Source organism: Haematobia irritans, chromosome 3 (assembly GCF_050003625.1).
Source record: "Haematobia irritans isolate KBUSLIRL chromosome 3, ASM5000362v1, whole genome shotgun sequence".
Classification (NCBI taxonomy): Eukaryota; Metazoa; Arthropoda; class Insecta; order Diptera; family Muscidae; genus Haematobia; species Haematobia irritans.
Window position 1 is genome coordinate 205,266,811 of NC_134399.1, and position 23,378 is coordinate 205,290,188.

The following is a 23,378-nucleotide window of genomic DNA, read 5'->3' on the forward strand; positions in this document are numbered from 1 at the left end:
CTCGAGTGGCAACCATGATTATGAACCGATATGCACCAATTTTTGTGTGATTGGGGATCGGCTATATATAACTATAGACCGATATGGACCAATTTTGGCATGGTTATTAGCGGCCTTATACTAACACCACGTTGCAAATTTCAACCGGTTCGAATGAATTTTGCTCCTCCAAGAGGCTCCCGAAATCAAATCTGGGGAACGGTTTATATGGGGGTATATATAATTATAGACCGATATGGAGCAATTCTTGCGTGTTTGTTAGAGACCACATTTAACACCATGTTCCAAATTTCAACCGGAATTATGGACCGGTATGGACCAATTCTTGCATGGTTGTTAGAGATCATATACTAACACCACGTACCAAATTTCAACCGGATCGGATGAAATTTGCTTCTCTTAGAGACTCCGCAAGCCAAATCTGGGGATCGGTTTATATGGGGGCTATATATAATTATATACCGATGTGGACCAATTTATGCGTGGTTGTTAGAGACCATATACTAACACCATGTACCAAATTTCAGCCGGATCGGATGAAATTTGCTTCTCTTAGAGGCTCCGCAGGCCAAATCGGGGGATCGGTTTATATGGGGGCTATATTTAATTATGGACCGATGTGAACCAATTTTTGCGTGGTTGTTAGAGACCATATACCAACACCATGTACCAAATTTCAGCCGGATCGGATGAAACTTGCTTCTCTTAGAGCAATCGAAAGCCAAATTTGGGGGTCCGTTTATATGGGCGCTATACTTAAAAGTGGACCGATATGGCCTATTTGCAATACCATCCGACCTACATCAATAACAACTACTTGTGCTAAGTTTCAAGTCGATAGCTTGTTTCGTTCGGAAGTTAGCGTGATTTCAACAGACGAACGGACGGACATGCTCAGATCGACTCAGAATTTCACCACGACCCAGAATATATATACTTTATGGGGTCTTAGAGCAATATTTCGATGTATTACAAACGGAATGACAAAGTTAATATACCCCCATCCTATAAATGAATTATAAACAAGTATATACGGCCGTAAGTTCGGCCAGGCCGAAGCTTATGTACCCTCCATCATGGATTGCGTAGAAACTTCATCTAAACACTGCCATCCACAATCGAATTACTTAAGTTGCGGTAACGCTTGTCGATGGCAAGGTAGTCCATACGTGGTATATATTAAATCAAAAAAGATCGATCCAATACGTATATAATTCAGTTTGACAAAGTAGACATAAAATTTTGACAACATTTTCTACAGAAATAAAATTTTAACAAAATTTTCTATAGAAATAAAGTTTTCACAAAGTTTTCTATAGAAATAAAAATTTTGACAAAATTTTCTATAAAAAGAACATTTTGACAAAAAATTCTACAGAAATAAAATTTTAACAAAATTTTCTATAGAAATAAACTTTTGACAAAATTTTCTATAGAAATAAAATCTTGGTAGATTATTTTTGGCTCGAGTGGCAACCATGAATTTGAACCGAATAAAATTTGAACAAAATTTTCTATAGAAATAAAATTTTGACAATGATGAAAATTTTATTATGAACCGAATAAAATTTTAACAAAATTTTCTCTAGAAATAAAATTTTGACAAAATTTTCTATAGAAATAAAATTTTGGTAGATTATTTTTGGCTCTAGTGGCAACCATGACTATGAACCGATATGGACCAATTTTTGTGTGATTGGATCAATTTTGGTATGGTTGTTAGCGACCATATACTAACACCACGTTCCTAATTTGAACCGGATCGGATGAATTTTGCTCCTCCAAGAGGCTACGGAGGTCAAATCTGGAGAATGTTTTATATGGGGGCTATATATAATTAAGGACCGATATGGACCAATTTTTGCATGGTTGTTAGAGACCATATACTAACACCATGTACCAAATTTCAGCCGGATTGGATGAAATTTGCTTCTCTTAGAGGCTCCGCAGGCCAAATCGGGGGATCGGTTTATATGGGGGCTATATTTAATTATGGACCGATGTGTACCAATTTTTGCATGTTTGTTAGAGACCATATACCAACACCATGTACCAAACTTCAGCCGGATCGGATGAAATATGCTTCTCTTAGAGGCTCCAAAAGCCAAATCTGAGGGTCCCTTTATATGGGGGCTATATGTAAAAGTGGACCGATATGACCCATTTTCAATACCATCCGACCTACATCGATAACAACTACTTGTGCCAAGTTTCAAGTCGATAGCTTGTTTCGTTCGGAAGTTATCGTGATTTCAACAGACGGACGGACGGACGGACGGACGGACATGCTTAGATCGACTCAGAATTTCACCACGACCCAGAATATATATACTTTATGGGGTCTTAGATCAATATTTCGATGTGTTACAAACGGAATGACAAAGTTAATATACCCCCATCCTATGATGGAGGGTATAAAAATGAATTAAAATAACGTCCTCTGTAGTTAAAATAAATAACATTTTTGGGAAGACATTTTTGGAAGTGCGCCTTTAGAAGGAATTCCAAATTGCTGGGCTATGGAATTTTAAACTCTTCCTAAATGAAAATTCTACTTATATTTTGTAAGCAGTAATTTGGCTTTGCTGAAATTGTGGAAATAAGACATATGTTGTTTTGTCAAAAATCTACAGATATGTTAGGCTGGGGATACTGTTCATGCTAGAAAACGTGAAAATTGACTTTTTGGTTAATCGATTTTTTATTAAAAAAAAAAAATCACATCGATTTTTTGTAGTTGTCAAAATCGAGTAATAAACTTTTAATGTTTTTGAAAATCCAGTCAAATTTGTAAAAGCAGTCTATTTTTGTTATTTATTTATTTATTCTTTCTTCACGAATCCAAGCCGCCAGGCCATATGAGGATTCCAAATCTACAAAAGCATAACAACATTTATAAATTATAAAAAATGGTATATGAACAAAAAAGGTAACATAAATTGTATTTATAACTGACTAAAGGTTGAATTACACACCATGCGTCAATCCGTGCGTTGATGGAAGGGTTTATTTTTTCTGTTTGCGGCAGCCTATTCGAGCTTTTGATTTCAAAGAGAAATTTCAACTCTTCAATCATCGGACGCATTGTACGCATTGAACGCATGGTATGTAATTCTACCTTAACTGAATTTGAAACAAACGGATACACAATAATTAAAGAAATTTAAAAAAAATGTTAAAATTACAAAAAAATTATAAAACAATAAAATTTATTAATCATTAATATTGCACTTTTGTCGAAAAAATTTTAATAAATTGTACCATTTTATTAATTCTTACTCCCTATTTCAAACAAAAAAAAAACTAAAATAACCCATGAAAAATATGAAAAAACGAGTTATAAAAATATGAATTAAAATAACATCCTCTGTAATTAAAATAAATAGCATCTTTGGGAGGACATTTTTGAAGTGCATTTATAGTTGCGCCTTTAGAAGAAATTCCAAATTGCTGGGATATGGAATTTTAAACTCTTCCTAAATGAAAATTCTACTTATATTCTGTAAACAGTAATTTGGCTTTGCTGAAATTGTGGAAATAAGACATATGTTGTTTTGTCAAAAATCTACAGATATGTTAGGCTGGGGATACTGTTCATTCTAAAAAACGTGAAAATCGACTTTTTGGTTAATTTTTTTATTAAAAAAAAAATAACAACGATTTTTGTAGTTATAAAAAAAGGTATATGAACAAAAAAAGGTAACATAAATAGTATTTATAACCAGGGATCCGGAGCGGAGCAAGCCCTTTTTTTGCCGGAGCGGAGCGGGAGCGGCATTTCTAAAATCCGGAGCGGGAGCGGAGCGGTTTCCAAATGAAAAACCGCTCCGCTCCGAATAAAATATTACTTGAATGAAATGTGCAACTTTGAAATTACACTGTGTAGGTGATTTAAAATATAGCTAGTACTTAGCGTAGTGTGAGTAAACGTTTAAAATGTACGATATGTATTTTTGTACGTACGTACATTGGGGAAAACAGAACGTGTTTTTTCAGTAATTGTTTTCAAAAACGGCAAATGTCAAAATATATCTCTAGTATGTGTTGTAAAAGTAACAACAGTACTTTCGATCAATTTCATTCCGTATTACTATAAAGATGTTTGTAATGAACGTCATATAAATGCAATTAAACGATCTTATTTATATTTAATTTTTTAGTTTTCTACACTGAAAAAAATATTGTCGTGAAGTCAGAGATTTCATGGCCTTAGAATAAGAATGCAAATTTTGCTTAACATGCAAGACGCATCTCTAAAATAAAGTTTTTTCCTTGTCCAAAAGTCAATAAACTTTTGAATGAAGTTGTAATGTCCTTATAATTAAGTGATTTTACTTAAAAATGTATATCATAACATGAAAGATAAAATTTTTGAGGTAAGGTCAACGTGACTTTAATAATTAAGAAAAATTCTTTAAAATTAATAAAATTGTCTTTAAATTTGTTTCCTTTTTGAATCTTGCCTACAAAGCAAAAAATCGTTAAAAAATAAGACATGTTTATCAAAACACTTTATTTTAAAGACGCTTTTTACTTGAAACATAGCATAATTTCTACTGGAAGTAGAGTCTTAATATGGAAAATAAAATTGTCGTTAACTCATTTTTAAAGGATTTTGATAACAACTGACGAAAAAAATCTAAAAAAAAATAAAAATTAACATTTGCTTCCTAGAAGCAAGTACATAACCCCCAAATTTAAAAGAGAATTGCGTCTTTAAAGTATCGTTTCTTGTATTCTCCGCTTCTTTGGCTCGGAATTAATACCCAAACTGTTAAAGTTAAGACAAAATCTTTGGAACCGGGCATGCTTTTTTTCAGTGTAAGGACATTCATATTTGCTTTACTATTGTACTAAAGGGTGATTCTTTTGAGGTTAGGATTTTCATGCATTAGTATTTGACAGATCACGTGGGATTTCAGACATGGTGTCAAAGAGAAAGATGCTCAGTATGCTTTGACATTTCATCATGAATAGACTTACGATCTGCCACAACGTCGAATTTTCAGTGAATGGGCCCTAGAAAAGTTGGCAGAAAATCCGCTTTTTTATCGACAAATTTTGTTCAGCGATGAGGCTCATTTCTGGTTGAATGGCTACGTAAATACGCAAAATTGCCGCATTTGGAGTGAAGAGCAACCAGAAGCCGTTCAAGAACTGCCCATGCATCCCGAAAAATGCACTGTTTGGTGTGGTTTGTACGCTGGTGGAATCATTGAACCGTATTTTTTCAAAGATGCTGTTGGACGCAACGTTACGGTGAATGGCGATCGCTATCGTTCGATGCTAACAAACTTTTTGTTGCCAAAAATGGAAGAACTGAACTTGGTTGACATGTGGTTTCAACAAGATGGCGCTACATGCCACACAGCTCGCGATTCTATGGCCATTTTGAGGGAAAACTTCGGAGAACAATTCATCTCAAGAAATGGACCGGTAAGTTGGCCACCAAGATCATGCGATTTGACGCCTTTAGACTATTTTTTGTGGGGCTACGTCAAGTCTAAAGTCTACAGAAATAAGCCAGCAACTATTCCAGCTTTGGAAGACAACATTTCCGAAGAAATTCGGGCTATTCCGGCCGAAATGCTCGAAAAAGTTGCCCAAAATTGGACTTTCCGAATGGACCACCTAAGACGCAGCCGCGGTCAACATTTAAATGAAATTATCTTCAAAAAGTAAATGTCATGGACCAATCTAACGTTTCAAATAAAGAACCGATGAGATTTTGCAAATTTTATGCGTTTTTTTTTTAAAAAAAGTTATCAAGCTCTTAACAAATCACCCAGTATATCCTAGCATTCTCTTATTTCTGATATTAGTTCTCGAAAATTTAATTAAAATTATGGATAGTTTCAATTTTGGTTGAAAAATGCATACCCGGTTCCAAAGATTTTGTCTTTACTTTAAAAAATTTGGTATTGATTCCGAGCCAAAGAAGCGGAGAATACAAGTAAGGATACTTTTAATACAATTCTCTTTTAAAATCGGGTTTTGTGTACTTGCTTCTAGGAAGCAAATTTTAATTTTTCGCTTTTTCAGCTTTTTTTCTTCATATGCTATCAAAGTCCTTTAAAAACAAGTTAACGACGACTTTATTTTCCAAATTAAGACTCGACTTCTTGTAGAAATTATGCTGTTTCAATTAAAAAACGTCTTTAAAATAAAGTGTTGAAAAACATGTCCTATATTTGAACGATTTTTTGCTTTGTAGTTAAGATGCAAAAAGGCAACAAATTTAAAGACAATTTCATTAAATTTAAAGATTTTTTTCTAAATTATTAAAGTCAAGTTGACCTTAGCCCAAACATTTTTTCTTTCATATTATGATATCCATTTTTAAATCAAATCACTTGATTATAAGGACAATACGACTTCATTGAAAAGTTTATCGACCTTTGCTCAAGGAAAAAACTTTATACTAGAGAAATGCGTCTTCTATGCTAAGCAAAATTTGCATTCGTATTTTAAAGACATGAAATCTTTGACCTCACGACAATATTTTTTTCAGTGCATTTATTTTAATTTTTTCTCACATTGAAAACTAATGACTTGATTTGTATTATTGCATGCTATCTACTTTTTTTGAGAACGAACATTTCTTAAAAACGCTGTTCGAAAATGTATTTTTACAATAAAGGGGAAAAAGCGAAATTAGGTAACACTAGTTCTGAGTAAGAATATTCATAGGTATACCACAGACTGATTTCGATGGAGGTTGTTGCAAACATAAACATACACACACATTACAAATATAACAAAACCTCTTCTCTGCGTCTGTTGCAAAACAAAAAAAAAACTTTCGGAGAGTAGTTACTTCTACTCTGTATATAGACTTTCAATTCCAATCAGCGTTGCCGTTTTGGTCCGATCGGACCAAAATTGGTCCAAAAGATTTCTAATTTTTAAATTTGGTCCGATGGTCCGATGGTCAGAATTTGGTCCATTTTCATAAATTTGGTTTCTATCACACATTAAATAGTAGATGGTGCACCGCAAAGAATATTGTCGGGAGGCCAAATATTTCACATGCTTAAAATACGAATACGAATTTTGCTTAGAATAGAAGACGTATTTCTCTGAAATAAAGTTTTTTCTTTGTCTAAAATTTCTAAACTTTTCAATGAAGTCTTTTTGTCCTTATAGCTAAGTGATTCGGCATAAAAATGTATATCCTAACATGAATGAAAATTTCGTTTTAATGAAGTCAAAATGGATTTAATATTTCTGAAAAAATCTTCAAAATTAATAAAATGTTTCAAAACATTGTTTTAAAGTCATTGTACCCTAAACCTCATAGTGGTTAGGGTATAATAGGTTTGTCCGAAGTTTGATCTGCCAAAAAATGTGCCTACCAGAAATATTGATTTTAGACCCCATAAAATATGTACCGATCGACTCAGAATCACATTCTGAGTCGATCTAGCGCTTGGTGTCCGTCCGTCTGTCCATGTATTTGTTGTTCACAGGATTCCGGTCGCAATTATTAACCGATTTTGATGCAATTTGGTACAGGGAGTTTTTTGGGCACAAGGACGAACGCTATTGAATTTGGAAGAAATCGGATCAAATTAAGATATAGCTAACATATATATATATCGCCCGATTTCGACAAATGGGGTCATGCTGTGCCCCCATAAAATAAAACTCAATTGAACAAATAATACAATGTTTGTACTATAATTTTTTCGAAGAGGAGCGGAGCGGAGCGTGGAGCGGAGCGATTTATTTTTTCTCGGAGCGGAGCGTGGAGCGGAGCGGTTTTTTTTCTCCGGAGCGGGAGCGGAGCGGAGCGAAAAAAATGTACCGCTCCGGATCCCTGTTTATAACTGACTAACTGAATTTGAAACAAACGGATACACAATAATTAAAGAAATTAAAAAAATTGTTAAAATTACAAAAAAGAACACATAAAACAATCAAATTTATTAATCATTAATCATTAATTTTTTATTATTTTTATTTTTATAGTCACCAAAGTTGATTAATTAGAAGAAACCCCATTTAAATTGAATTTTAATTGTGGAATTTGACGCAACTCTTGTTTTTTATGAAAATTCTACAAAAATTCGAAAGTCAAAAGTCGACTTTTTAATAATTTCAACATTTGTAAATTTTTAAAAAAATTTTAAATTAGTAGAAAGTCGATTTTATCACATTTTCATAAGTCGTCTATTTCAACAGTCAAAAAAACAACTTTGCCAACAAAAAGTTTGATTTTCATTTAATAGTAAAACATTTTTTCAACACATCCTCTTCTTGGTATCCCATTTTATGTGTCTAATTCAAAAATGTAACTGAACTTAAATTTCTTGCATTGGTCCACGTTGCAATCCATAAAATCTGCCTCAAAACTAAAACCGGAAATGATTTTCCAATTTTTGTCATCTTGTCTTGGTCTTGCACACACGCACGCCCATCAAGAAAAAGTTTTCGGAAAGATAGACCATTTTATTGCCTTGCCATGAATCTCTATAAACGGCTTTATTCCAACTAGATAAATGAACGCATGATGCGACAATGTGTGTGTATGTGTGTATGCATGTTTGTGTGGAAATATGTCGAGTATTTGCATGCTATTCATATGCTATTTCACAACATCGAATGGTGCAATTGCAGCTTTACTAACTTAGCATGTCCCTAATGCAATTTCCTGCTCTTATTTGGAAGATTCCAGCACATAGTTTTTATTGCTCCATCCTAGTTGCTCACAGACGAAAAAGATAACGAGTTCCATTTGTAATACAACTCTTGTGATATATAGCTCGATAGGAGGGTAGACGAAATTTTGCCTTCGTTTTGAAACAATGGGGAAACAATCTTAGCAACAGTTGTATCACAATGAATGATGGTTGCAGTCATTGCATTGATACGACGCAATCATTAGGCATTCATTGCTATTTTTATTAGCAAATTAGGAAATTTCCTATTCATCACATTGACAAAAGTCATTAATCTACGTAAACAAATGGGATACTCAAGCTGACAAAGTTAATTAAAGAGATCAATATATATGGCTAGTAAGCACTTGAAACCCTTGAAAACGCACAGGGTGGCGGCATATATATAATGCAACAAAATACTGCGTTAAATTTTTTTTAAATTTTATTATTCAAAATCTAAAAATATCGGAAATAACATAAAAATTTAATATTAGTTTAGATTTGGTCCATGTAGAAATTATGGTCTTTAAATGGCCGATAGAGCCATCACACATTGCACTTTCGGGCAATGGTACGGAATCTTCTTGGAATATCCAATGCATAGGGTCACGAAAAAAAGTTGATGCGGTCACCCCCCAGTTTTGTAGCATATTCGAAGACAATTTCAGAACACCAAAACTTTTTTTCGTGCACCCTACGACGCCCCGAAATACAATTTTTTGTGCTGTGTCGTCATTTGAAGTCCGATCGATTGTTCGTGGTTGATCAGGGGCTATATTTCGTGCATTGGTAATTTTTGACTCCAATGTCAAATTTGATTTTTAATTTTTTTATTTCGCTTCGTATACCCCTATGATACCCATTTCTGATAACCATTATAAAGATCTTAACAAAATATGAAACTTTTGCTTTTGAAGTATTTACTTATATTCATAAACAAAACAGTTACAGAGATTTTAAAAAGTCAATAGGTCACCCTATACACCACCAAATAGTTTTTGTTGTCATGTTGTCCGATCGAAACCACATGTACATCGTTATTCACATCTACGAAATTAATTTATAAGGCATTTAGAACACAAAACCTGTTTATCTGTAAATTTGTAACGGTACCTTTGTATACATACCCGTTGTTTGCACTACGGCATTTTCTGCGTTATGCAAAGTGCATGTGTTTTTGCTGGAACAATTTGAGAGCCTGCTGTTTTAAAATTCTAACAATCACTTTCGCTTTCGCGCTCATTTCAAAACGATCCGTTCATAAAAGTGAATCACCACATCTGTGGTGTCAAACGTGTCAAAAGATTTTGCAAAATATACCATTCCAATTAAGAGGTACTTCAAAAGAAATAAAATTTAGACACAATTTTCTATAAAAATAAAATTTTCTATGAAAATAAAATTTTGACAAATTTGTCTATGGAAATAAAATTTTTAGAAATCTTTCTAGGAAAATAAAATTTTGACAAAATTTTCTATGGAAATAAAATTTTGATGAGATTTTCTATAGAAATAAAATTTTGACAAAATGTTCCACAGAAATAATATTTTGACAAAATGTTCTATGTGTTGAGAAAACTTGACAAAATTTTCTTAAGTAATAAATTTTGTCAAAATTTTATTTCTATATGGACAAACTTCATAGTTTGCCAAACATATTTTTTGATTTTTTATATTTGAATGAATTTTATGAATCTTTTGAATTTTATACATGAATGAATTTTATGAATTTGAATTTAAATGAATTGTTTAATATATCATATTTACATAATTATCGATTTCTTGAATTTCTGTTCAATTTGTTTATTTTGAATTATATGTACTAAAATATTGCTGAATTGATATCGATAACATCTATTGTAAATATTATTGTTGTAAAAGTTAGTACACTAAACCTTAAGATCCTAGCTTTTTCCTTCACTTCTTCTCTAACTACCCGACGGTAAGCACTACTTTTCTCCTCTACTTCTACTCTCTGCCGCTTCCCCCATATTATATTTTATCAATAAAAAATTGTTAATTTATACATTGAAAACTGAAACCTCCATTTGTTATTTTTTATTCTTTTCCGATTTGGTTTCACTCCGTCAAACTTTGTTTATTATTTCTCATTACCTGAGAAATAATAAATCAAAGCACACACACACACACACGTAAGCTTATACAGTCCACTCATCTCACCCAGGGGATTTCATGTCAAACTTTGGTTCTCCACTATCATCTGTAACAATCCCCCCACACACCTGTGCATGGTCCTCCGCAGCCGTTCATTGGTAACATATCGAAATCCACAACACCATCCACAACAAAGTAAACAAACAAATTACCATCTCTATCTACTCAGTTGAAAGATCGCCGGTAAGTGATACGTCACAAAATTATATAGAAAAGAACATAAACGTAAGCAAACACAAAAAACGGGGAAAATACGCGAGTTAAAAAGTTTAAAATTCGTTAAAAATTCGGGTAAATTGCGTGTTAAAATCAGGTAAATTTTCGTAAAAATACTTTGAAATTAGTAAAAAAAAAAAAGTAGAAATCGCACAAAGAAGGTAAACTATTGTCCAAAACTTTATAAAATTTGTTAAAAGTGTGAAAATAATTGGGAGAAAAGGCTAAAAAGAACGGTAAAAATCATTTAAAATCCCAAGAATAGAGGGAAAAGTGAACAAAAATCTTTAAAATTGATACAAAGTTGGGTAAAATTGTAAAAATAGCGTAGAGAAGCTCCTATGACTTGTTTCAAATGCAACGAAACAAGTTAAAAATGTACAGAGAAACTTCTAAAGTTGGTTTACGGTGATTAAAATAGTCAAATTATTGATATTCCGGATAAAATTGGCGAAAAACTTCTCTAAAAAACAAGGAGAAGAAGAGAAAAATCGAAAAAAAAACCGCAATTTGTGTTTGCAAACGTATGTATGTATATATATATATATGTATTTTAACTAAAATTGAAGTGCAAATCAAAATTACAAGAACAAATTGGTGCAAATTGGTGTAAAAGTGTGAAAAAAGTGTGACTTCCATTGCTGTCCGTCCGTCCAACGGTCCAAAAACGGTAAAAATTTGTTGTAAAAATTTCATAAAAATCGAAAAAACAGAAAAAATTGAACCTTTTTGATGCATATTCGTGTATAGTTGTTTGTATGTCATATATGCATTGGTTCAACGAACTGGTATGAAGTGAAAAAAAAAAGAAGAAAGAAAATCAAGAAGAAGATCAGGAAAATTAACAAATAATTTTCGTTTTGCTTTCAACGGTTTGGATAACATTAGCTATCGTGAAAATTCCCATTTTTATGAAATAAACGCGTTTGTGCTAAAACATTAACATTTCATCGGTAAAAATAAAATTTTCATATTCTTCAAATTTGCATTTGTGATCATATGTGAATAAAATCCACAAAGAATATTATACATATGATAGAGTGACAATTGGTCAGCTGTGCTAGTGTTACCATATCACCCCCGTTTCAATTAGCGAAGTCACACACCAAATTACACCTAACGCACCTGAATGAATGCGCAGCGTATGATCAATGATGCGCAGCGTATGATCAATGATAATGTCGATTTAATTAAATTCAATTAATATTTGGATTTTTGATTAAAAAAGTGAATGTAATTAAAACAAATAAAGTAAATATTGGAAATTTTGCCCATCTCACTATATTTTGGTTACAATAACAAAAATTTTTGCTAAAATATTAATAAATTAATACACAATAATTTACATTGAATTACCAGCGTAGTTAACAAAGACATCAAATTGATCATACACTTTGCATTCACGCCGACATAATTCAACACACCGCAACAAATATTTGCACAATAACTAATATAATCGTATTTGCACTTTAATACCATTGCACATTTTATCATTTTATATTGAACGTAGTAGTTATATGTACACGTATAAAAAACCATCAAACAGTGAATTATTCACCATTTACACAACAAATGCAATTCTGAAAATTTTATTTGAGTGCAAATTAATTCGGTACACCGCGGAAAAAAAATCAGTTTTATGTCAAAAGTGATTAAATCAAAGTAGAGTACGCAAACACATACATCCATTTGTGTTTTACCGGGGTATAAAAACAAAAACGCGAATTTTTGGAAAAGTTATCTACACTCGAAAAAACAAACCTATTACACTAAAGAAAGTTTGTATATCATCGTAGAAGTTTCCTTACATTCTTAAAGCAAATTTGGTAAAGCGCTAATTCTCTTTGGTAAAACGCAAATTACTACACTTGCAAAAATTAGTATCAACAAAATTTTTTTTAAAAAAAATTCACGAAAATTACACTTACAGAAATTTGTCTTTGAATTCAAAAAGAAAATCCGCTACTGAAAATTTCGTGTTTTCGACTCTCAAAACGTTATGCTAAAATTTGGAAAATGTAAATATACATAAAACTCGAATTTTTACACTCAGCAAAAATTCTCCAAAATTTTTCTACACTTAAAATTTTAACTTGGAACATTTTTTACATTCCAAATTTTGTACACCCAGCAAAATTTTTTAAATTCTGCAAAGTTTTTATAAACTCAAAATTTTAACTTGCAATATTTTTTAAAATTTTTCCTACACTCGGGAAAAAATTATTTAAATTCTCGAAATTTTTCCTACACTCAAAAATTTTTTGTCTTGGAATATATTTCTACATTCAAAATATTATTTCCTTCAAAATATTGCAATACTAAAATTTGCTAAAAAATAAATAATAATAATCTCAGAAAATTACGACATAACATATTTTCAATTATATTTTCCGGAAAATTGTATCACGCTCGGGAAAATTTATAATCAAAAAAAAAAAAAAAATCAAAAAATTATTACACTCGAAAAAAAAATCAATCTTTATTAAACTAAAAACTATTATTACACTCGGGAAAAGTGGGAAAACTTCGGAAATTTTCTAAAGTTGAAATAAAATACATATATGAAAATCTCTACAAATTCTTACACTCAGAAAATTAATTACGCTCGAAAACATTTTTTCGTTCCCCAAATACGAAGTGCACTCAAGCAAAATTCTCAGATCAACTCATGCGACTGCGAATACACTCAAATTAATATTATCTCAACATATATGAACGAATCATCATAACAACAGGTAAATTTTTGAAATTATTGGTAATTTATGAATATTTACAACATAACAAGCGTCTCATAAGAAAAATTGTGAGAAATAAAATCGCAATTTTCACTTCTCGAATATTAAATTTATTAAAATTGGTAAACATATACAAGAAATCAAGCGGCTCATAAGAAAAAATTGTGAGAAATAAAATCGCAATTTTTCATTCCTCGAATATTTAAATTTGTTGAAAAGAAATATATACAAGAAAATAAGCGTCTCATAAGGAAAATTGTGATTCAGAACATCGCAATTTCCGCTCATCGAATATATTAACGAAATCACTCATCGAAACATTAAAACAAACTATCAACGAAAATACTCATTACGACATTAAAAATAAACATCAATATATCTAAAAAGTGAAATTGCATCTCAAAGCCGAATTGGCTGATGAAACATATATATTATCTCTCTGTAACAATAATATCTCTTGCTCTCTGAATATTGCTATTAAATTGGCCTGTTGTGCTTTATCAAGATTTGAGGAAATTTTTGAACTTTTATTGAGTTATATGATTTTTTCGAAGAAAAATTGAACAAAGTCATATTTCTTTTGGATGAGTTCATTATATTTCTTCGTGACATTTATATTTCTCGCTCTGTGAAGCTTAAAATTATTTGGCCTGTGGCTTTACAAAAATTTGGAGGAATTTTTGAACTTTTATTGAAGATATATCATTTTTTTGAAACAAAATCTTGAAAGTCATATGTTTTCAGTGAGTTCAATATATTTCTCTTTGAAAATTACATTTCTCATTCTGTGAAGTTTACAATTATTTTATCTGTTTGCTACAAAGAGCTTGGTCGAATTTTGAACTTTGATTGCAGACTTATGATTTTTCGATTCGAGAGGTTTGGAAAATCATAGTTCAGTGAATGTGTTCAATAGATTTCACCTGCTTAATAAAATCTTAATAAAATTTAATCTCGTCTCATAAACGAAAAAATCGAAATTTTGTCTCGTTCACGTTTTTTGGAAAAAAAAAGATTTTGTTATCGTGAAAAACTTGTTTTTCTTGAAATTTTAGGACAGAAATTTTACCGATTGAATTCTGTTTAAAAGTATCGATTGGAAGTCGAATTTATCAATTGCATCGCATTACATAAAGAACGCAACACTTTGGAATTTGTGGAAGCACAATTAAAATTGTTTGAATTATATTTTCATTAGCTCAAATCAATTAAAATTGATTGATTATTTTTCTTTTCGCATATTTATCTTTTCAATTGATCTTTTGAACAATAAACTACTATATTTTCGCAACATTTGCAAATCCCGCTTATTAGTTTATTAGTTCTGGAGATAAATTTTCGCATAAAACACAACTAAAACGGTTAGAGGTTACCCACAAAACTTCATATTTGCAATTCCAAAAACCCATATATTTTTTCTCGCTATATTTCTGCAATTCCAATTCATTAATTTGATAAATTCAAGAAAACATTTTCTCGTTTGCAATCGATAATTTTCTGATACATTTTTTACGACAATGAATCCTACAAACAATCCTAATGAACTTTCATCAGGTCCTTCTGGATCAAATGCTTCCTCCAATTCTAACGCAGCAGTGGCTGCATCTCCCGCATATGATAGATTTCTTTTTGATTGCGAGTATTTAATACTTTTTTGCACGCAATTCGAACAATGCGATATTAGAGATCAAACGGACTCTGTATTGGAAGTTAAATTGGAAGACTTGGAGAAAAGATGGCAACAACTTCAGACTTCATATCAAAATATAATGCTATCGCCGAGTTCCACCGATCCGAAGGATATTAAAGCTAATGCAAAAATAAATTTCAATGCCAGTTCTGAGGCATATTACACCGCAAGGTCTCAAATCTTAGATATTCTCCGAATATCTGGAGGCCAAGCACGTCAAAATGCCAGGCACAGCCTAGTTCCTGAATATATACCTCAGAATCAGAGTTCTATTCCCGCCTCTTCTCATAACTCTAACGACAGTTATATAAAAGTTCCTCCGTGTGACACCGAGGTGTTTAAAGGTGGATACGAGGAGTGGCCCTCGTTCCGTGATATGTTCACGGCAGTTTATGTAAATTATCCAAAATTGACCCCCGCTCAAAAACTTTATCATTTACGCAATAAGACCAGGGGCCCAGCTGGGGCTATAGTCAAGCGTTACACTTTGTGCGATGAAAATTTTAATATGGCATGGAGCGCACTTAAAGCTCGTTACGAGAATAAACGTGTTTTAGTTGATAATCAATTAAAAATTCTTTTCAATATACCTGTGGCAAATGTTGAAAACAGCGAATCAATTCAAAAAATTCAGTCCACGGTCAATGATTGTTTATGTACTCTTCGATCTCTTAACGTCGATGTTGACGGATGGGATCCCATTCTCATTTATTTAATTTCCCCAAAATTACCAGATGAGACTCTCTCTTTATGGGAACAATCCCTCAGATCACATCGAGATCTGCCTACGTGGAATCAACTGGACGAATTTTTGATAAATAGATTCGAAGTTGTAGAACGCATCTCGAGCATAAAGTGCACAAAGCAGCAAAATAATGTTACACATCAAAATTCAAATAAATATGATCAACGCAATCCCATCTCATCTCAGGGCTCTGGCAAAATACAAACATATCTCTCTCAAGAAAAACTCACAGCTACTTGTTTACTTTGTGAAACCAACCATTCTTTACGAACGTGTCCGAAATTTCGTCAACTTACTGCACAACAGCGTGTAGACTTTGTCTATAAAAATAAGATTTGCAGTAACTGCTTATCAAGTTCCCATCTCAAACCTAATTGTAAAAGTACAAACACTTGTATAATTTGTCACAAACCGCACCACAGTTTGATTCATATACGAACTAAATACAACGAAAATACAAGTGAAAATTCAAATACTCAAGAAAAAAGAAGCGAAAGCCAGAATCATCAAAAGCCCAATACACACAATTTATCCTCACAGAAGGAACAACCATCTACATCAAAGCAAAATAATTCTTCTCATATCCAAGCCAACTTTTCATCGAATAATGATATGATTTTACTCCGAACTGCATTAGTGCAGATTGAACATAATGGAGAATTGTTCACGATTAGAGCTCTTATAGATCCGGGTTCTCAACGAACATTTATTTCAAAACGAATTCAAACCCGTTTACAACTTCCGACTACTAAGTCAAATTTTGAAATATCTGAAATTGGTGGCCAGCGTCAAACATCTGACAAACAATGTCAATTGTCCATAGTGTCAAAGAAACATGAAATACGATTCTCAGTTTCTGCCATTGTTTTGCCGCAAGTGACAAAACGTCTTCCTGCCATTTCGTTTGAAATACCAAATAATTCAGAATTGGAAAATTTAGAGTTGGCAGATCCATATTTCAACAAATCTTTGCAAATTGATTTGGTTCTGGGTAATGATTCCGAACGTTTTATTAATATTGAAGGAATCAAGAAAAATATTTGTGGCGAAACTTCAGCCTATAATACGATATTTGGCTGGGTTCTCAGTGGTCCAATGCGGACTGAAACAATACATTCATTCTCCGTAAATGTTCATGAATTCGAAGAATCCTCTATTAAGGAAATGCTAAGAAAATTTTGGGAACAAGAAGAAGTTCCTACATCCCATCTCGTCTCAGCTGCTGATGCGTTCTGTTAAGAGTATTACAGAAAAACTACAACTCGTTTACCCAATGGTCGTTACATGGTACGACTTCCTTTTAAGGAAGAATTTTCTGATTCATTGTACTTGGGTCCTTCTAGATTTATGGCTTTGGCTCAGTACAATCGTATGGAACGAAACCTTTCCAAAGATTCTGAATTAAAAACACAGTACCATGATGTTCTGAACGAATATATAGCGCTTGATCACGCAGAAGAAACGTCTTCTCGCGAAATTTCCTTTGATGATAAATTTAATTCATTTTACTTGCCACATCACGCTGTGGTACGACCGGAACATAAGTCCACAAAGGTTCGAATTGTTTTTAATGCGTCCAGAAAGACGAAATCAGGCTATTCTCTTAACGATGTGTTACACACCGGTCCCACATTGCAATCTGATCTCACTTCTGTTATTCTGAATTGGCGGAAATATCAGTATGTTTTCTGCGGGGATATTCAGAAAATGTACAGACAGATTCTTGTACACCCCCATGATAGACCGTATCAACGAATTTTATTCAAACCGTCCGATAATAACTTTATTAAAGATTATCAACTCAAAACAGTAACTTTTGGTATTAATTGCGCGCCATTCCTTGCTATACGTACTCTTTTGCAACTGGCATCTGATGTCCAAGCAACTCATCCCACAGTAGCTCGAATACTTAAACACGAAACATACGTTGACGACATTTTATCGGGCGGGTATTCTATTCAGGAGGCTTTGAAGGCTCAAAATGATCTAAGTGATATTTTAAAGAATGCCGGTTTTCCTCTTAAGAAGATCATAGCTAATGATCCACAATTACTCGCTCATATTCCGTCTCAAGACCTATACGATTCCGAATTTTTACGCTTCCATGAATCAAGTTCTACAAAAACTTTGGGTATAAAGTGGAACGCGTTGTCAGATTCGTTTACTTACTCGATAAATCCAATACAATTTGAACAGACTATGACGAAAAGGATGGTTCTATCGTCAATCGCTCAATTATTTGATCCCGCGGGATGGATTGCGCCGGTTATTATTCGGGCAAAAATATTAATGCAACAATTGTGGCTAGAAGGAATTGGATGGGATGACAATCTTGGTCCAGAGTCACAAGCTACTTGGAATAGACTCGTATTCGATTTCCCTCACATTAATTCTATCTCTATACCAAGATGGATTCAATGTTGTCCTACTGATACTTTGGAAATCCACGGGTTTTCAGATTCGTCTCAAGCTGCATATTGTGCATGTGTTTATTTGCGATGCCAGACTAATAAATCAGTTGTGTTTTCTAATTTACTGGTTGCTAAAAGCAAAGTCGCTCCTCTCAAACCTGTATGTTTGCCAAGATTGGAACTTAATGGTGCATTTCTGTTAGCTAAACTCGTCAATTATGTCACTTCGAATTTCGATTTCAAGATAAGCTCTATTACTCTATGGACTGACTCTTCAATAGTTCTTGGTTGGCTTTCGAAACCACCTTGGTCCTGGGAGACATACATTGCAAATAGAACTTCGCAAATTCACGAGTTAGTTCCTGGTAGCAATTGGCGGCATGTCCCGACTCATGATAATCCTGCAGATCTCGGTACTAGAGGTTGCCGACCTCAAGATTTAACACCCAATTCTTTATGGTTTAATGGTCCAAAATGGTTAACTCAACCACATTCAACGTGGCCTAAAAGAAATCCATTGGTTGCACCAGAATTAGGAAAACGTATTAATGTTCAAACTTATCATAGTACAATTGACGATACTGATATTTTACTCAGATTTTCGTCTTACAATCGCGCATTGCGAGTTATATCCTACATGTTTCGTTTTTATAACAATTGCCTAAGTCGACGGAGATCGACAATAAAAATTTCGAATCCATTTCTTACTCATAAAGAAGTTACATTTGTTAAATCACGTTTAATCACATTATCGCAAAAGAAATTTTACCCTGACGAATATTCTAATCTTCTTGAATCGAAACCAATTAATGATAAAAGCCAATTGAAATGTTTGAATCCATTTCTTTCTCACGAGAATATTATGCGAGTTAATGGAAGACTCGCCGACTCGTCTCTACCATACAACGAGCGATTTCCTATTATTCTTTCGGGGAACTCACGTTTCAGTCACTTATACTTATTAAACTTGCATCAATTATTAGCTCATGCCGATTGTACGCTAATGTGCCGAATGGTACAGACTAAATTTTATATATCCCGTTTAAAACCGCGAGTGAAGGCTATAATTCATAAATGCCGAACGTGTGTAATATTCAAACAAAAGTCCTGTAGCCAGATAATGGCTCCCCTTCCATCTGTGCGATGTGAACTATCCCCTCCTTTTAATATCACCGGTGTAGACTTCGCAGGGCCTTTTGAGCTAAAAAGTTCCACTCTAAAAAGAGCTCCAATAATAAAAAGCTACGTTTCGATTTTTGTTTGTTTCACTACAAAAGCGATCCACTTAGAACCCTGTTCAGAATTATCGTCTCTAGCCTTTGAAGCTGCATTTACACGATTCGTCGGGAGGCGGGGGCTACCCAATAGGGTTGTTTCCGATAATGGAAGAAATTTTATTGGGGCAAGCCGAAAATTACTAAAAGAATTTTCTGGTTTTGTTAAATCCACCGCCAGTGACATATCCCAGAAATATTCAACACACGGCTTTGAGTGGCAATTTATCCCACCGCATGCCCCGCATATGGGCGGATTATGGGAATCGGCCGTAAAAAGTTTTAAACATCATTTTAAACGAATAGCTGGTGCCCATAAATTTACTTTCGAACAATTTGCTACAATTCTCGCAAGAATCGAAGGAATTCTAAACTCACGTCCCATATCTGCCGTTTCTGAAGATCCATCAGATTTGACAGCTCTTACTCCGGGTCACTTTTTAAAAGGATCACCAATTATGTCTTTCCCTGAAACCCCATCTCAAAACTTATCTCTTCTCAATAGATGGACAAAGTTAAAAGCTCTGCACCATCAATTTGCTATCAGATGGAAAGAGGACTATCTGAAATCTCTACACAAACGATATAAGTGGAAAAATTCAGGTCCCAATTTAAAGATTGGCGATTTGGTTGTCGTCATGGACGATTTGTTACCACCTAGCGACTGGCGCTTGGGTAGAATCGTAAATACTCATCATGGTTCCGACAATAATATTCGTGTTGCGGATATCAAAGTTGCTTCAGGAATTATCACTCGCCCTATCGTGAAATTATGCTACTTACCGCTCTTAGACCAAGCCTCTCCTGAACCAACCTCTTAAATCTTACCTTTTCACATTCCTTCCTCTCATAAAATCTTTTCATAACCTTCCCATTATCCCATACTAAAGTCCTTTCCAATTACAGATTACTAACTAAAAATGTCCCACCATCAAGTTTACGATTGCGGCATCTGCAAGGAAAGACACTCTTTGCGGGATTGCCCAATTTTTATAATGATGCCTGTGGCGGATAGAAGGGTGACGGTTCGGACATATAATTACTGCATGAACTGTTTGGCAAAAAGCCACACAGTTGAACGGTGCAGTTCCCCAGCGACCTGTCGGAAGTGTGGCTATCAGCATCACACTATGCTGCATCCACAAATAGCGAGGACGCCATCCGCAACTTCACCAGCCTACTACACGCCTAGGGAAAGGAACACGACGACACGCCAAACACCATCAAGAAACAATACCACTAGAAGACGAGTAATAATCACGGGAAGACACAACAGTACAACTACACAACAAACAAGAAGGCCCATCCGATGGTTCACGAAGAACCCAATACCGCAGACATCAACCACGATAAGACGACCACCACGACAGCCTACACCACAACATGCTCATACCAACAATAAGATTCAGAGGAGACGCTCCAACCAACGTCCTAAGCGGAACCAGCATATCCTGGCCGAGGCTATAAAGTCCATTGCTACCGTGCTTTGCAAGTCGAACTTTGCATAAGTGCAAGGCCGGGGGCATGGACAAACTTCATAGTTTGCCAAACATATTTTTTGATTTTTTATATTTGAATGAATTTTATGAATCTTTTGAATTTTATACATGAATGAATTTTATGAATTTGAATTTAAATGAATTGTTTAATATATCATATTTACATAATTATCGATTTCTTGAATTTCTGATCAATTTGTTTATTTTGAATTATATGTACTAAAATATTGCTGAATTGATATCGATAACATCTATTGTAAATATTATTGTTGTAAAAGTTAGTACACTAAACCTTAAGATCCTAGCTTTTTCCTTCACTTCTTCTCTAACTACCCGACGGTAAGCACTACTTTTCTCCTCTACTTCTACTCTCTGCCGCTTCCCCCATATTATATTTTATCAATAAAAAATTGTTAATTTATACATTGAAAACTGAAACCTCCATTTGTTATTTTTTATTCTTTTCCGATTTGGTTTCACTCCGTCAAACTTTGTTTATTATTTCTCATTACCTGAGAAATAATAAATCAAAGCACACACACACACACACGTAAGCTTATACAGTCCACTCATCTCACCCAGGGGATTTCATGTCAAACTTTGGTTCTCCACTATCATCTGTAACAATCCCCCCACACACCTGTGCACTATAGAAAATTTTGTCAAAATTTTATTTCTATAGAACATTTTGTCAAAATTTTATTTCTATAGAAAATTTTTGTTAAAACTTTATTTTTATAGAGAATTTTGTTAAAATTTTATTTTTATCGCAACTTTTGCCAAAATTTTATTTCTATAGAAAAAGTTGTCACCATTTTAATTCTATAGAAAAATTTGCCAAAATTTTATTTCTATAGAGAATTTTGTCAAAATTTTTTTGTTCCATAGAAAAGTTTGTCAAAATTTTATTCCTATCGCAAATTTTGTAAACATTTTAGTCCTATCGCAAATTTCACCAAAATTTTATTTCTATAGAAAAATATGTCAGCATTTTATTTCTATAAAAAAATTTGTCACAATTTTATTTCTATCGCAAATTTTGTCAAAATTTAATTTCAACAGAAAATTTGTCAAAATTTTATTTCTATAGAAAATTTTGTGGAAATTTTATTTTTATATAAAATTTTGTCAAAATTTTATTTCTATAGAAAATTTCGACAAAATTTTCTATAGAAATAAAATTTTGACAAAATTTTCTATAGCAATAAATTTTTGACAAAATTTTCTACAGAAATAAAATTTTGACAAAATTTTCTATAGAAATAAAATTTTGACAAAATTTTCTATGGAAATAAAATTTTGACAAATTTTTCTATAGAAATAAAATTTTGGCAAACTATGCAATAGAATTAAAATTTTGGCAAAATTTGCGATAAAAATAAAGTTTTGACAAAATTTGCAATAGAAATGTGACAGAATTTTCTATGGAAATAAAATTTTGACAAAACTTTGTATAGAAATAAAATTTTGACAATTTTTTTTATAAAAATAAAATAATGACATATTTTTCTATAGAAATAAAATTTTGGTAAAATTTGCGACAGGACTAAAATTTTGACAAAATTTGCGATAAAAATAAAATGTTAACAAAATTTGCGATAGAAATAAAATCTTGACAAAATTTGCGATAGTAATAAAATTTTGACATTTTCTTTAGGAATGAAATTTTGACCAAATTCTCTAAAGAAATAAAATTTTAAAAAAATTTTCTATAGAAATAAAATTTTGTCAAAATTTTATATAAAAATAAAATTTCCACAAAATTTTCTATAGAAATAAAATTTTGACAAATTTTCTGTAGAAATTAAATTTTGACAAAATTTGCGATAGAAATAAAATTGCGACAAATTTTTTTATAGAAATAAAATGCTGACATATTTTTCTATAGAAATAAAATTTTGGTGAAATTTGCGATAGGACTAAAATGTTTACAAAATTTGCGATAGGAATAAAATCTTGACAAACTTTTC

The 23,378-nt window shown here is 32.8% G+C and overlaps 3 protein-coding genes across 3 annotated transcripts; all 3 read left to right on the forward strand.

Moving 5' to 3' along the window:
- Positions 1-10,475: 10,475 nt before the first annotated feature.
- On the forward strand, positions 10,476-21,846 carry LOC142229229 (uncharacterized). The gene is made up of 2 exons (XM_075299770.1): positions 10,476-11,021; positions 20,816-21,846. Exon 2 carries the CDS (start codon positions 20,830-20,832, stop codon positions 21,415-21,417), a length of 588 nt encoding a protein of 195 aa, XP_075155885.1. The 5' UTR covers positions 10,476-11,021; positions 20,816-20,829; the 3' UTR covers positions 21,418-21,846.
- Positions 15,307-17,463, forward strand: LOC142231392 (uncharacterized). Its single transcript, XM_075302000.1, has one exon. The coding sequence runs from the start codon at positions 15,307-15,309 to the stop codon at positions 17,461-17,463; it is 2,157 nt and encodes a 718-aa protein (XP_075158115.1).
- On the forward strand, positions 17,509-20,730 carry LOC142231393 (uncharacterized). The gene has a single exon (XM_075302001.1). It carries the CDS (start codon positions 17,509-17,511, stop codon positions 20,728-20,730), a length of 3,222 nt encoding a protein of 1,073 aa, XP_075158116.1.
- Positions 21,847-23,378: the final 1,532 nt, after the last annotated feature.

What these genes read in the sequence shown, in the direction of transcription:
- LOC142231393 (XM_075302001.1), top strand. Translation starts at nt 17,509, where the DNA reads ATGGTACGACTTCCTTTTAAGGAAGAATTTTCTGATTCATTGTACTTG.
- LOC142231392 (XM_075302000.1), top strand. Translation starts at nt 15,307, where the DNA reads ATGAATCCTACAAACAATCCTAATGAACTTTCATCAGGTCCTTCTGGA.
- LOC142229229 (XM_075299770.1), top strand. Translation starts at nt 20,830, where the DNA reads ATGTCCCACCATCAAGTTTACGATTGCGGCATCTGCAAGGAAAGACAC.